Below are 16,414 nucleotides of genomic sequence, written 5' to 3' on the forward strand. Positions count from 1 at the left end.
GATGCAAGTTATCAACTATTTGATTGTTTTACAAAATAAAAATATGTATGAAGAAATTGACAGAGAGGGGGGCATGTCACAAGGGAATGTTTTGCACAGAATATGGGAATTTTTGATTTGTTTTGAAATTTTGCTTATACTGTAAAGAGAGAAAGGAGAATCAGTTAATTGTATATTAATTGTGTTTAATTATATACAGGTGGTGGGCATTAACTAGGGGATTCACTTGGGCTTCCTTAGATAGGAACAGACTTCTGAATCTGGTTGTTGGATTTAAAGTTGCATTTTTTTTGTAAATGTTTACACTCTGTAAATGAAAACTTTGAAAACTGTCTAAAGATTGGCTTCAGTTCTGTCCTAGTGTTTTGGAATATAATGCTGGATACAAAGGTTGAGAACTCTAACATTGTTCACTTAAATAGCATAAAGCAAGAACAAAAGAAATGTTTGTCGTTCATGTGCCTGGCATTTCACTAATAGCTACTAATCCCATTTTTAAAACAATAAAAACGTGTCTGCTGACTTTCTCAGCGTGACTGATTCTTGCAATGGGGTACAAGATAACCGAGGTGCCTAAAGTAGTACAATCGATAGAAAGGACTTCAAACATTCTTAGACAGCACCATGTTTATGATAACATGTTTTGTTCTGATGAAATGTCTTGCTTAATTTAATTTGCAACAATCGAAATTATCAGAACAACTAGATTTCTACTTCTCTGTAGATCTTAGCTGGCTAGCTAAGATCTGCAGAGAAGTAGAAATCTAGTTGTTCTGATAATTTCGATTGTTGCAAATTAAATTAAGCTGGCTAGCTAAGATCTGCGTAACTATTAAGAAGCAGCATACTGGCTAGCTAAGATCTGCATAACTATTAAGAAGAAGCATACTGCTTGGTCACAGTACACTGGTCATGAAGTTCAAGAGTTGAATCTCGAAGTATATGAATTAAAACTAACAAGAACCAAACATTTTGTTTGCATATAATCTGAATGCTTTCTAAGGACAAAATAATGTTTATATTGAAAATTCTTTTGAAGTGCAGAAATAGTAACCTTAATGAATTTTTTAACCCTTGCTCACAAAACAGAATAGACAAATTACAAAATTATGTTCAAACAGCTAAATCCTTAAGTTCTTTGAAGTTTGTGCATAAAGGTTGGGGGCAAGAGGAAGGACAACAAGGTATTAACTGGCATGTTGCAACCGGGATTTCCAATCTATAGCTTTCATAAGATTAAGGGGATGATCTCTTGCACTGGAGATGTACGGATAGTACAAAATACTATTGATGTAAATGTTGCAGAATATAATTTTTTCAACACTAATGTGCTGCTACCACAAACCTTTATCAGTTGTTGCCTTTTTGACTACATGTTGTTTGAAGGATAAAAAGACAAATATATGTTATCACTCATCAAAGTTATGTGATAAACAAGCTTTGAATGCCTTAGCTGTTTGCAATCCCTAGACATCGCCAGTCAGTGGCGATAGTTACAGAAACCTTTGAAGTCCTGTCTTGCTTCATAGTCGTACATTATTACTGATGTAACTGAAGAGTCTTACCACCACATTAACTATCATTTTTTGAAATGCAAAAGAATTGTCAAAAAATGGCAGAACGCAGAACAAAAGCAGCTTCAAGTTTTCCACAATCAAAATTTGGATTCAAAGCCAAGGAAGTCCTAGCTAAAACGGACAAAACAGCTAACAACACTGTCTTTGTTTGGAAATCAGGGCATGGCCAAGCCCCATTAACTATCATTTCCTATTGTATGCTCTCCTTCTCCATTTGAGAATTGACCTGCGGATGAATTTACGCCAGAAATCAAAATGACAAAATCTCACATATTATACTCAGTCCACTATATCCATGAAAAGGGACAGATATTGCATTTTATAACAAAATTTCTTACACTGAAAGTAAAGTTTCAAGATTATTCGGAGCCCAAACACATTTTGTGCTCCAATTAAGGTAAAGTCTCCATAGTCCCAGATGACTATAGGCTATTCTCCCCTTTGGGGCGGGGGAAGAGGGGTGCTGATTTAACCTGAGGATCACCACACCTCAGGCACGAGGCAAGGTTGAGAAGGTGAGGTCTTCATGAATAACTTCAGCCAGTACAGTGCTCCATTATGAATTGGAGGAATGGAGACTGGGATATCAGCAAGTTAATTCAATAGAACGTCTGAACTTAGTTGAATCAGAAGGCAAACGCTAGAAAAGCCAATTCATACTGATAGTGCTTCGTTGAATTGACTGCTTAAAAGGCCACACTGGGTTTAGGAGCAGATTATCTCTGTCTCCCCATCATTAACATTTAGTGGAACAAAGGTTGCCACCAAATTTTAAAAAAAAGCTACAGCTGGTTAAAATGCATTTCTTAGCAAAGAAAGTCAAAGACATTGATTCTTCTTTCACTTTTCCACATAGGAAAATCAAACCTATGATCTTAAAAGCAAAGGCAGATGGTGTGGTGATGCAATTGGTTGATGCTTGATTGCACTGAGGCATAAAGTAGGGAGGAATGGATTCGTAGCCTCCCAATGTCTCCGTGCAAAGCAGATCACAAACTGCTGTATTAAAACTCATCGTTGATTAGCAGGGATGTGGACGTATACCATGCCCAGATACTCAGATTTCCACATGTTAACTCAAAAGTACCACTCCAAGAGGCTGAATGGAAAGTCTGTGATTGAGGCTTAATGTCTTTCTCAAGATGGAATTTGCATTCTACTTGGCCAACTGGGTCCAAAGAGAATACAGTTGTATACAGCTGTCCTGCCCTTATTTGTCTTCAATATGTTAATATCTTCACATTGCTAAACTTCTGCTGTTAAACTCATCAAAATCACATGCTGGAAATCTGAATTAAAAGCTGAAAAGACTGAGTCATTGAAAAAGTAAGTCAACATCTGAAAATAGAACAAATGAGGCAGTGTTTCAGGTATACATACTTCCTCCATTCCAAGTGCCCCATGCCTAAAATATGATCTTGCCTGTTCTCTCCAGAAAAGCGAACTTGCCTCATGCATTTACGACATTTCCTATTTTTCCTGATAACTATCTGCATAGTTATCAATCTATCAATGTCACCCAGGCTGGCCAGGGGCAGATGGAGGGGAAGCTCACAAGTCTACCTGATAGAAGCTGAATAGCCAGAAGTTACATCACTACTTTAAATTTCTTGAGATAAAAGATAAAATCCTAAATACTTTGTGGCAGTTATCTGAAACCTCAAGTATAAGTTGAGGCTTTCAGGTGACTCTGAAAACCACAAGTGAAATGTTGCACCTTTATTAAGGTGTTTTTCTGAATCAAGTGCAAAGTTTGACAAATAGCACTGTCAGTATTATTCAGGAAGAGGACTCGTACCAATTCAGTACGCCATTATAGTCAGGAGGGTTTTCATTGGCCAGGTGGTTAACAGTGAGGTGGAGTGTCTTGAGCTACAAGAAGATATAGATGGAATGGTCAAATGAACAGATGAGTGGCAGATGGAATTTAACCCTGAAAAGCGTGAGGTGATACACTTTGGAAGGAGTAATTTGATAAGAAAGTATTTAATGAATGGTGGGACACTAGGAAGTTCTGTGGAACAAAGGGACCTTGGCATGTTTGTCCACAGATCTCTGAAAGCGGAAGGGCATGTTAATAGGCTGGTGAAAAAGGCATTTGGGATGCTTGCCTTTATCAATCGAGGCATAAATTACAAAAGCAGGAAGGTCATGTTGGAGTTGCATAGAATTTTTAGTGAGGCCATTACTAGAGCACTGTGTGCAGTTCTGGTCGCCACATTATCGGAAGGATGTGATTGCACTGGGGGGAGGGTGCAGAAGTGATTTACCAGAATGCTGCCTGGGATGGAGAGGTTGGGATAGACTTGGGTTATTTTGTTAGAGTAGAGAAGAGAGGGGTGACCTGATCGAGGTGTACAAGATTATGAGAGATATGGACAGAGTTGATAAGGACCAGCTTATCCACTTAGTTGAAGGGTCAGTTGTGAGGGGACATAGGTTCAAGGTCCAGGGCAGGAAGTTTGGAGGGGGGGGAGGGGGGGATGTGAGGAAAAACCTTTTTACCCCGAGTGTAGTGATGGTTTGTAATGCACTGCCTGGGAGAGTGGTGGAGATGGGTTGCCCCATATCCTGTAAAAAGTATCTGGATGAGCACATGGTACATCATAACATTCAGGGCTATGGGCCAAGTGCTGACAGATGGGATTAGGTGGGAGTTCAGGTGTTTCTAATGTGTTGGTGCAGACTCAATGGGCCGATGGGCCTCTTCTGCACTGTATGATTTGGCTCCAAGGTAACTCTATATTCCTGAATATTATACAAATTAAACCACACTAATGTAGGAAAGCAAGTGGTCACTTTGAGTCCTTGGCACGGAACACAGGCAATATTGATAAAATCCTAAAAAACAAGTCTAACACGCAATTCTCACATTATGGATCTAACAATTTTAACAGTAAAAATGAAATTGCTGGTTTCATTTACCAAAAATCAAATTCTGCCTTTGATCTAAAGAATAAATTTGACTCATTTTCCTCATTTAATTAGCAACATTGTTCTTTTGATTGAAAAATAACAGGTTTTCTCCACTCTGAAGATATGTAAGTTTGACACAGATATGCAATTTGTTCATAGATCTTCAGGACTGTATTTATGACACCTGTCACCTGTTTCACATTGTTAATTAGACACGTTATAATGCACGTCTGGGAATTTCTACCTCAAGTAGTTAACAGAAATACTGAGTTTGAAAAAGGATGAGACTTCTTTCAAAAGTGGCCACTTAAACTTAGCAGTTCCAAGAGAAACAAGTCTCACTCGAGAATGAACAAGGAGGGTGAAAAATCATTGAATTCCTCATAAAGAACCTGGGATAGGTCACTCAGCCTCTCAAGACTGTTCTTCCATTCAATGTTTTTTTTTCTTTTTTATTCATTCGTGGAACATGGCATCACTGGCTGGCTAGCATTTATTGCCTATCCCTAGCTGCCCTTGAAGATGGTGGCAAGCTGCCTTCTTGAATCGCTGTAGTCCATGTTCTGTGGGTTGACCCACAATGCTGTTAGGGAAGGAATTCCAGTATTTTGACCCACTGACTGTGAAGGAATCGCAATATATTTCCAAGTCAGGACGGTGAGTGGCTTGGAGGGGAACTTGCAGATAGTGGTTGTCGCACGTATCTGCTGCCCTTTCCTTCTAACTCAAAGTGGTCATGGGTTTGGAAGGTGCTGCTCAAGGATCTTCAGTGAATTATTGCAATGACAACTGATCAACATCCCATCCCCATTAACCCTTAATAGCCCAGCCAAACAAAAATCTATCAAAATATTCATTGCCACAGTTTTTAGGAGAGAGTATTCCAGATTTTTGATTCTCCTTGTGTGAAAAGCTGCTTCCTGGCATCACGCCTGTAAGGACTCGCTCTAATTCTAAAGATACGTCCCCCTTGTTCAGATCATGTCCACCAGAGGAAACAATTTTGGTCCAATCATCTTATCAACTCATTTAATCATCTTAAACATGGCAACTAGTTCATCCTCAAATTGCCCAGCACCAAGGGAACACAAACCTAGCGGACGCAGTGTCTCCTTTTTTAATTCTTGTGATGTGAGCATCGCCAACCAGACCAGTATTTAGTGTCCATTCCTAACTGCCATCGAGAAGGTAGTGGTGATCGAATTTCTTGAACTGCGGCAACCCTTGTGGTGTAGGTACAACCACATTGTTAGGAAGAGGGGTCCAGGATTATGACCCATCAACAGTGAAGGAACAGCGATAGGATTTCTAATCAGGACAACATATGTAATGAAGGGGAACTTAATGGTTATAATTTAACCTCTGTAGTCGTACCTTCATTCTAGGGAATCTATGCTGTACACCCTCGGTCTGAACTCTGATTATTCCTTGTTTCTGAAAATCCACTGCTGCTAAATTTAGGGTGCATTATGCCACCAGGCATGAATCATAAAACGCTTAATGTGACAATTTAAACACAAAAGCAAATCAGAGGACGAAGTTGCAGTGACTCATTATAGACTCATAATGGTATGCATGTTTACAGTTCCTTTAATATATGCTGATAATTGAGCTTGAAATTATCATTAAATATATTTGTTGCTTTAGGTCTGTGAAATTCTGCTTGCCGTGCAAGATCATCTTGTAAAACAGTTAGATAATTCTGTCAAATGTATTTGCAGATCACTGCATTTGAGAGTTCAGTTATCCTTGGGAATGGAACTCTGCAAGACAAAGTAAGGTGCTACCTTCCACTTTGTAGGTCATGAGAGTACAGTTTTAGGAACAGTTCATAAAAGTCATACAGTGCAGAAGAGGTCCTTTGATCCATTAGGTCTACACTAATACATAAGAAACACCTGACCCTCCACCTAATCTCATTTACCAGCACTTGGCCCATGGCCTCGAACGTTATGATGTGCCAAGTGCTCATCCAGGTACTTATTAAACTACGTGCAGCGTCCTGCCTCCACCACCCTCCCACGCAGTGCATTCTAGACCCTCACCACCCTCTGGGTAAAAAATGTTTTTCCTCAAATCCTTCTATAAACATCATGCCCCCTCACCTTGAACCTATATCCCCTCATGACTGACCCTTCAATTAAGGGGAACAGCTCATCCTTATCCACCCTTGTCCATGCCCCTTGTAATCTTGTACACCTCAATCAGGTCGCCCCTCAGTCTTCGCTGTTCCATCAAAAACAACCCAAGCCTACCCAACCTCTCTTCGTAACTCAAAACTTTCCATTCCAGGCAGATCCTGGCAAATCTTCTCTGCACCCCCTCCTGCACAGTAAAGTTTGCTCGACCACCGCAAATAAAGTTGCTTTAAAATCTGATGCGAGTGAAACATCCTGACTATAGAACATTCAGTGCTTAGCCCAGAACAGACGTGGAAGACATCTCATACCGCAACAGAAACTCAGCTTCAAGTCATACATATGTCCACATAAAGACAATTTTAAAACTTCAAATCGTCTTCAGCTGTAGTCTTGGCATTTTTTGGCTAAAAATAGCTATTAGATTTAGCTATGATTCATACATAGCTATGGTTCAACTGGAATTACTCTTTGAATCAGCAATTAAAAATGTAGCAATTTCAAGCTGAACTGTTGTTGTAACTTGCTGATTTTGCTAAAACCCAGTCAGGAAAGAAGTGGCTTTAATGTTCAGAGGCAGTAAGTCCTTACTCGAGTGAACTGTGCAGTGCTCTATGAAGTCATCAAGATCATTGTCATACCTGATTGTCTAAACATCGTCTACCTGATACATTGCAGGAAAGGATGTCCCGAAGCATGGTACATTGGGGAGACCATGCAGACGCTACGACAACGGATGAATGAACATCGCTCGACAATCACCAGGTAAGACTGTTCCCTTCCTGTTGGCGAACACTTCAGTGGTCATGGGCAGCCTCTGACCTTCGGGTAAGCATTCTCCAAGGCAGCCTTCACGACACACGGCTGAGCAGAGACCGATAGCCAAGTTCCGCACACGAGGACGGTCTCAACAGGGATCTTGGGTTCATGTCGCACTATCAGTAACCCCCGTGACTTGCCTGGGCTTGCAAAACCTCACTCACTGTACTGTCTGGAGACAATACACATCTCTTTAACCTGTGATCAGTGCTCCTTCCACTCACATTATCAGCCACTTTAAGACTTGAACAGCAGGTTAGGTGTAAAGATTTGCATTCTAATCAGTAATCTATAAACTGTCTGTGCTTTATATGCTCTGTCTGAGGCCAGAACTCTCCATTCACCTGACGAAGGGGCTAACCCGAAAGCTAGTGAATTTACTATCAAATAAATCGGTTGGACTGAAACCTGGTGTTGTCAGACTTTTTACTACGTCATCAAGATCGCCAGAGACATGAGTACATCAAAAGGATACCTGCACGAACTTATCAAATTTCCTCATGGATTGAGATCGCAATAGTGAGCAGGTTGTGAAGAGAATGGATTGAGGTCTGCTGGGTGTCAAACAATTGCTGATATAGCTGCAGGTGTTTGGCTTCTGCCACTAGAGGTCCTCAGTGGGCCACACAGAAGGCCAAGCTTAAATTGAGCAGCAGACAATTGATTATGCAACATTACGATTTACTTCTGCAGGTCCCAAATGGTTGTTAATGCAGAAATTTTCAACAGATTGGTAAATTTTGGAATAATTCAATTTGTTTTACATAAGAACATACCAAATTGACAAACAGGAAATAAAACCAGCTGGCTTGTCCCATGCAGTCACCGCACAACTGTGCAATGTGTTCCCAAAAGCTTTCCAGCAGCCACAATATCCAAGCAGAAGCAAAATACAGATGAACAAAAGTCCTAAGCCAAATCAGGGGTGAAGAAAATACCTGGGAAATTCCTCTCTGAACCCTTCGGTTAAAAAAAATTTCAGAGACCACAGTCATAAGGGCGGCACGGTGGCACAGTGGTTAGCACTGCTGCCTCACAGCGCCAGGGACCCTGGTTCCATTCCCGGCTTGGATCACTGTGGAGTCTGCATGTTCTCCTCGTATCTGCATGGATTTCCTCCAGGTGCTCCAGTTTCCTCCCACAGTCCAAAGATGCGTGGGTTAGGTTGACTGGCCATGCTAAATTGCCCCTTAATGTCAAGGGGACTACTAAAGTGAATGCAAGGGTTTATGGGGATCGGCCTGGGCAGGATTGTGGTCAGTGCAGCCTCAATGGACTGAATGGCCTCCTTCTGCAGTACAGGATTCTACAAATGAGGCATATCACTGAACATCCCACCTTTCTTCTGCACACAGGTCAAGAACTTGTTCAAGTCCTTTCTGAAAGCTTAGAGCTAATCCACACTCACTGCATGAGCTGAAAAGGTTAATGACCCTTTTGCGAAACAAAAGGAAACACCTCTTGATGTCTAACATATTCGCACATACTCAGGTTCTCCACAGCCTATCTAGTTCAAGAAGTCTATCCACAAGCACATTGTACAGTTAGTTCCTTTGTGAGCTTAAAGAGCTCAATTTCACCAGGGTCTAAGGCTTAGGTAGGGTAAAAGGAAGCAAATCTCAGATTTATCATGGTTAATTGGGTAACAATCTAGTGGTCACTCGCCAATCATTTTCCAAGGTTTGCACATTATCTGCCATATCAGATGTAAGGGGGAAGGTTTGATGTTGGATTTTATATTTTATACTGGATCACCTTGCTCACTGATTCTAATATTCTATCTGCTTTGTTATAAGCCTTATGGCACAGCTTGTGAACATGTAAAGACATGTGCATTGCGACCAAGTCTCTTTCTTGACAGAATTTAGTTTCGAACCCTGCATGGTATTTAAAAGCAACATACCACAAATTAACATCATGCAGTATCAAGCAATGCATTTTGCAAAGTACTAATGATATATCACACAGGTCCTGCAGCACTGAAATACCAAAGTTTGAAACAAACATGTTTGCAAAACATGTATGTTCTCCACCTGGAATTATATAAATACCTGGCAATTTGGATCCCTTTCCCGAAAGCCCACACAGTTCAGGCACTTCCCAAACAATAAAAACCACCCCAAGAATGGCAATGGCCGTACAGACTATTGACCCTTGTGTAAAGCTCCAGAGCATAATGCTTCAGACATACGTAACTTCGCAGCTATTCTGTGATAAACTCCTGATCCAGCCAAACCCCAGGGTCAGTTGCTGAATTTATTCTGACCCTCGTGTACTGTTATAATATTTGTGCTGACTGTCCCTGGCTATCCACGTGTTCCTCCACGAGTACTTCACATCAAACTGTACCAGGACTTCATAAACTGCATGGATGTAATTTATTTTCCAAACGGAAAATTAATTTAAAGATCCTGAAATGAAATAGTGCTGATGTGCCGGACTGTTATGCTGTCAGTATTAGATTTAAGACATCGTTAAACTGATACCTAAACTTCTTTTTACAACCTTGGAGAAAATGCAACAAAATATTCGAGCATAAAAATGCTGGTAACTGCTATAGGAAATAAACAACCTGAAGGAGGAAATTTGAAAACGGGGTTGTGGGCACTTTCAGCGGTGCTGAAATACAGTCTATGCAGACAAACAAAAGAGCCTTGCATACTTTCAAAGGCAAAGGATCAATATTTTCTCCTTTATCACCTTCAGTTTAATAACCCAGTTTACAATGTCAATCCCAGGTGACTACACACACAGCAAAAAATCATTCACTAATTCCTTTTTTCATTTAGTAGACAGACCACAAACCTCTGGTCCCTGTAGTACATTTACAGACATTTCTGCTCTAGTCAATGACGGGGTTTTTGCAAGACTGAAAGCTAAGTAGAATTTTACCAGAAACTTAAAAAAAAATCTTTTTTTTTGTTTCATCCTTTGGGGTACAACACATATTTAGTTAGAAATAGCAGGACTGATCATTAAATCTCATTAAATCTTTAATCTGAACCTACTTCAAAACACAGATGCCATTAACCTTGTTTATTTCATGCCATAAAGTTGAAGAACAGTAATTTATTACTGCCTGAACCAGGCATTTCCATAACATTATTCTGGGGCTTTTTTTTGCAAATCACGGTGCTGGAGCAGCAAAGACTTTGGCAATACATTTCTGCTTTGGAGTACAAATTAAAAGTACACAACTTTGCAAATCAGTTCACAAATCAAGGCATGCAAATTGAAGACACAAAGTATCTAACTGCCCACTCCAACTCAAACTTTCACAGTCCTACGTATTTCTCAATTTCAGTTCTAAATTACTTAGCAAAATCTTCTAGTTCTATCTTTTACTCTAGTTCTCTATACTCTAGCTATGATATAATGCCACTCTGCATTCTCTCGTTTCCTTCCCTAAGAACGATATGCTTTGTCTCTCCTGCATGCAAGAAACAATACTTCTCACTATACACTAATAGAGGTGCCAATAATAAATCAAATCAAAACAAAACAAAGTACCTGTCCACTCCAAATCAAACTTTTGCAACTCTATGTATTTCTTAATTTCAGTTCTAAATTACTTAGCAAAATATGCCAGTTTTAAAAAAATTCAGATCGAGATCCAATCATTCACTTGTTATAGCAGAATGCCTCAGATCACACACTTCTGCTCACATTCAAAGTAGTTAATCCTAAATTGTGAAGGAAATGTAAAGGTGAAAAATGAAAAGCTTACACAGAGGAAGAAACAGCTTCACCAAAACCATGGGGCAGACTTTATCAAAGGGAAAATGCTCGAAATTTACAATTTGGAACTCCTCCTTTTCAATCTGTGGTCTAAAATTGCTCTAAATGTATCCAAGTACAAGGCAGTAAAATGGGAGTACCAAGGAGAATGTGTCCAGCCAGGTTAGACCTGCCAGCACAAAGGCACAGTGGTTAGCACTGCTGCCTTACAGCTCCAGGGACCTGGGTTCAATTCCCAGCTCGGGTCACTGTGCAAACCCCACACTGATATTCTCCCGATTCTATGTGGGTTTCCTCCAGGTGCTCCAGTTTGCTCCCACACTCCAAAGATGTGCGGGTTAGGTTGATTGGGCATGCTAAATTGCCCCTTAGTGTCCCAGGATTGTAAGTTAGAGAGGTTAGCAGGTTAAATTTGTAAGGCTATGAGGATAGGGCCTGAGGTGGGATAGTTATCAGTGCAGACTTTGATGGGCCGAATGGCCTCCTTCTGCACTGTAGGATTTCTATGATTCTTACCTGCCGGTTTGCAGCATGGTAATAAACAACTCACTGCTTAATGGCATTGGAAGCTGAAGTTCAGTAAGCTGTGCCAAAGACTTGCATATTGCAACTCTAGACTGGAGCCAATACATCACTTGACCACTTAAACATGGTTTTTGATTGGTAAAACTGCAACTCCAGTTTCAGATTTCACAAATTGACAAAGATTTAATACTTACACCACCACAATGGTAAACTTACTTTTTAAATTGCAGTAAATCAGCAGCTCAAATTAACTACAAGAGAAAAAGACAGCAAGGAGAATAGGAAAAGTGATAGGCAGAGAAATCAAGAGACAGGGTCAGATAAGGAATGAGTAAAAAAAAAGTAGGAAAGGGAAAATAAATGTTAAAAGTGTCCACCTTAAGGTTTTGTGCCTGAATGTCTGGAGCATTCAAAACAAAATGGATGAATTAGTTGCACAGATAGATGTAAAGGGGTATGATATAGTTAGCCTTATGGAGACATGGCTCCAAAATGAGCAAGGATGGGAACTAAAAATTGAGGGATATTCATTGTTTAGGAAGGACAGACAAAAACAAAAAGGTGGTGGAGTTGCACTGTTGATTAAAGATGATATTGATACAATATTGAGGAAAGATATTTGCATAGATGATGTGGAATCTGTATAGCTCAAGTTAAGAAACAACAAGGGGCAAAAGACATTGGTGAGGGCGGTATACAGACCACCAAACTGTGGTGGCAAAGTTGGAAAAAGCATTAAACAGAAAATCAGAGATGCATGTGTTAAAGGAACATCTGTGATTATGGGCGACTTTAATCTATACATAGATTAGGAGGCTCAAATTAGTCACAGTACAGTAGGAGGGGGAATTTCTGGAATACATACAGGATTATTTTCTGAAGCAATACTCGGAGGAACCAACAAGGAAGATGACCATCTTGGACTGGGTGTTGTGCAATGAGAAAGGATTAGTTGGCAATCTAGTTGAGAGAGAGTCCTTGGGGATGAGTGACCATAATATGGTAGAATTCTCTGTCAAGATGGATAGTGACGTGGTTGATTCGGAGACCAGGGCCCTGAATCTCAATAAAGGAACTAAGATGATATGAGGCATGAATTGGCCATGATGGACTGGGAAACATTACCGAAAGGAAAGACAGTTGACAGGCAATGGCAGGCATTTAAATAATTAATGGGTGAACTCAGAAGTAGTTTGTTCTTGATTGGCACACGATTGGTCAGGGAATTGTGGTCAAACCATGGCTTACAATTGGGAAATTAGAGATAGTAACAGATTCAAGGAAGAACTGTACAAATTGGCAAGAAAAAAAATAATAGGCCTAAGGATTGGCAGCAGTTTAAAACTCAGCAGAGGACCAAGGAATTGATTAAGAAGGGAAAAATAGAGTATGAAACTGAGTTAGTGGGAATGCAAAAACTGACTAAAAGTTTCTATGTAAGAAGAAAAAGATTGACAAAAACAAATGTAGGCCCCTTACTGTCAGAAATGGGAGAATTTATAACAGGAGTGAAAAAAAGGTGAGGAATAAAATTTGTACTTTGCTTCAGTCTTCACAGAGGAAGACATAAATAACGTATCATAAGTGCTAACAGAAACATGTTTTGGTGAGGAACTGGAGGAAATCAGCATTAGTCAAGAAATGGTTTGGGGGAAACTGATGGGATTGAAGATAGATAAATCTCCAGGTCCTGATTAATCTACATCCTGAGTACATAAGGAAGTAGCCCTGGAAATAGTAGATCCATTGGTGGTTATTTTCCAAAATTCTTTGGATTCTGGAATAGTTTCTACACATTGGAGGATAGCTAATGTAAGCCCGCTATTCAAAAAGGGAGGGGAAGAGAAAACAGAGAACTATAGACCAGTGAGCCTAATGTTGGTACTGGGGAAGTTGCTAAAGTCTATTATCAAGGATTTCCTAACTCGGCATTTGGAAGGCAATGGAATTGAGACAAATCAGACTAAGTCAGCATAGATTTACAAAAGGGAAATCATGCTCGATGAATCTATTCTATGGAATTGCTTGAGGATGTAACTAGTAGAGTTGATCGAGGCTAACCAGTGGATGTGGTTTATTTAGACATCAGAAGACTTTTGACAAGGTCTCACATAACAGACTACTATGTGAAATTAAAGCACATGGGGATTGCAGGTAATGTCTTGAGATGGATACAAAGCTGGTTAGCAGATAGGAAGTAAATGGCTGGCATAAAGGGGTCATTTTCTCATTGATAACCAGTGATTAGTGAGGTTTTGCACGTGTCTGTGCAAGGACTCCAACTGTTCACATTATATATTAATGCTTATATCAGAGGGAACTGAATGTACCAGCTCCAAAGTTGGGTGGGAGAGTGAGCTGTGAGGAAGATGTAGAGATGCTTCAGCATGATTTGGACAGGCTGAGTGTGTGGGCATCTGCATGGCAGATGTAGTATGTGGCTAAATGTGAGGTTATCCACTTTGGTAGCAATAATAGGAAGACAGATTATTACTTGGATGGGTGCAAAGAGATGTGGATACTCAACGAGACCTTGGAGTCCTCGTGCAGCAGTCGCTGAAACCAAGCATGCAGGTATAGCAAACAGTAAAAGGTGGTAAATGGTATGTTGGCCTTCGTAGCAAGAGGATTTGAGTGTAAGGATAAGGATGTTTTGCTGCAATTGTATAACATGTTAGTGAGGCCACATCTGGAGTATTGTGTGCAGTTGGTGACCTTATCTGAGGAAGGATGTCCTTGCTACAGAGGGAGTACAGTGAAGGTTTACCACACTGAATCTTGGAATGATAGGTCTGTCATATGAGGAGAGATTAAGTCACTTAGGATTATGCTCACTGGAGTTTAGAAGAGTGAAAGGAGATCTCATAGAAACTTATAAAATTCTAACAGGGTTAGATTGGTTAGATTCAGAAAGAATGTTCTGAGTGGTGGGACAGTCCAGAATTGAAGATTATAGTTAAGGCGTAAACCTTTTTAGATCTGAGGGGAGGAGACATTTCTTCACCCAGAGGGTGGTGAGTTTATGGAATTCACTACCACAGAAAGTAGTTGAGGCCAAAGCATTGTCTGATTTCAACAGAAATTAAATATAGCTCTTGGGGCTAAAGGGATCAATGGTTTTTGGGGGGGGGGGGGGGGGGGGGGAAGGTGGGCAGAGATCAGGATACTGAATTTGATGATCAGCCATGATCGACATGAATGGCTGAGCAGGCTCAAAGGGCCAAATTGCATAATCCTGCTTCAAGTTTCTACGTTTCTATAACACTATTACCCATGAACCTTTGAGTTATGTATGAATTAACTGAAAAAAAAATTTACGTGCACCTCACTGAGTTGCACCGTATTATATGACCCATCATTTGGCACATGTCTTGACGTTAAAAAGAAAAAAAAATCAACAGGTTCTTTAGAAATCTGAAACATTTAATTCTTGGTCTCAAAGAAGCCTAATACCACTTACGCTCTTTCAATGATTAGATTTAGCACTCATGCACTCCACAACCATCAGTAATCTCTCCCACTGTAGAGCAATGTCACAATGAGCAAAGTTGCAAGAAACCTTCTAGGAAAATTACTTAGCAAACAATGTCTTTCACTATGATAGTGAACTGGAACAGTTCAGGTCAGAAATGACAAGTGACCCAAGATTCAACCTCAGGTTGACTGTTGCATGAGTGTGCTGAGTGACTGTCTTCTGAAATATTTTCAGTGGAAATGGCACTTCCCTCTGCAGCTAAAGAGCAGGAAAAGGTCAAAAATAGAGAAAAACCAGAGCAGATGAGAGTCTAAACTGGTTCCTGCCTTCACCTCTGCCACAACATCACAGCAATTTGCATGCAAGTCCAGCATTGCGCATAATGACAATTTTCACTTGGGGAGGGAAAACCCCACATTTACCCAGTCTAATCACTAGAAATGCGGTGTTTGCTCCATAATACATTAAAAGATTCAAAAGGCAACCATATTAGGACGCAAATCAGGAAATTCTTCCTACAAATGACTGATCAATACCCTCCCATCAGCTTTTATACAGCAGTACCTGGGGAGATTAGGAGCAGGACTCGGTGAGGATGAATTTGTCAGGGCTGTAGTTGTTGCTGTTGTTGACAATTCCTGTGTGCGAGGAACCCTTCCCATTCTGTACCAGACGCCCATGTTGTTCAATTCCCTAACAATTGCACAGAACAAGTTATACATTTTTTAGAAATACATTTGTTTGCTAAAAATATATTCAGTCTCAATATCTTTAATGAAATCATAAAAATTTCATAGCCCAAGGATCAAAGATCAAAGTATCACAATGGGCTAAACCTCAAAATTCTCACTCAAGTTACTGGAATTTTTATACTCTCAAACCAGGTATCTAAATATAGAGTACTGGCAAGGGTACATCTAAAACAGGGGCTAGCAAGGTGGTACAGTGGTTAGCATTTCTGTGTCTCAGTGCCAGGGACTCGGGTTTAATTCTGGCCTTGGGTGACTGTGTGGAGTTTGCACATTCTCCCCATGTCTGCCGGGTTTCCTCCAGGTGCTTCAGTTTCCTCCCCCAATCCAAAGATGTGCAGGTCAGGTGGATTGGCCATGCTAAATTGCCCCTTAGTTTCACAAGATGTGTAGGTTAGATGATTTGCTATGGGATAGGGCAGGGTCATGGGCCTTGGTATATACTCTGTGCAGACTCAATGGGCAAAATGGTGGCCT

The 16,414-nt window shown here is 40.3% G+C and overlaps 1 protein-coding gene across 9 annotated transcripts in view; it reads right to left on the minus strand.

Annotated features, from left to right (window-relative positions):
* The window catches only part of mvb12ba (multivesicular body subunit 12Ba), a 159,499-nt gene that overhangs the window by 93,211 nt on the left and 49,874 nt on the right, over nt 1-16,414 (minus strand). For 8 of the 9 annotated variants that reach the window (XM_080212245.1, XM_080212246.1, XM_080212251.1 and 5 more), the window contains one exon: nt 15,753-15,881. The exons of the other annotated variant lie outside the window; for it this stretch is intronic. In XM_080212245.1, coding sequence (XP_080068371.1) covers nt 15,753-15,881 — 129 coding nt within the window. The remainder of the gene's footprint in view (nt 1-15,752; nt 15,882-16,414) is intronic. 9 annotated transcript variants of the gene reach the window in all.

The sequence above is a fragment of the Carcharhinus amblyrhynchos genome, chromosome 25, assembly GCF_965287045.1.
Source record: "Carcharhinus amblyrhynchos chromosome 25, sCarAmb.v2.hapA, whole genome shotgun sequence".
Classification (NCBI taxonomy): Eukaryota; Metazoa; Chordata; class Chondrichthyes; order Carcharhiniformes; family Carcharhinidae; genus Carcharhinus; species Carcharhinus amblyrhynchos.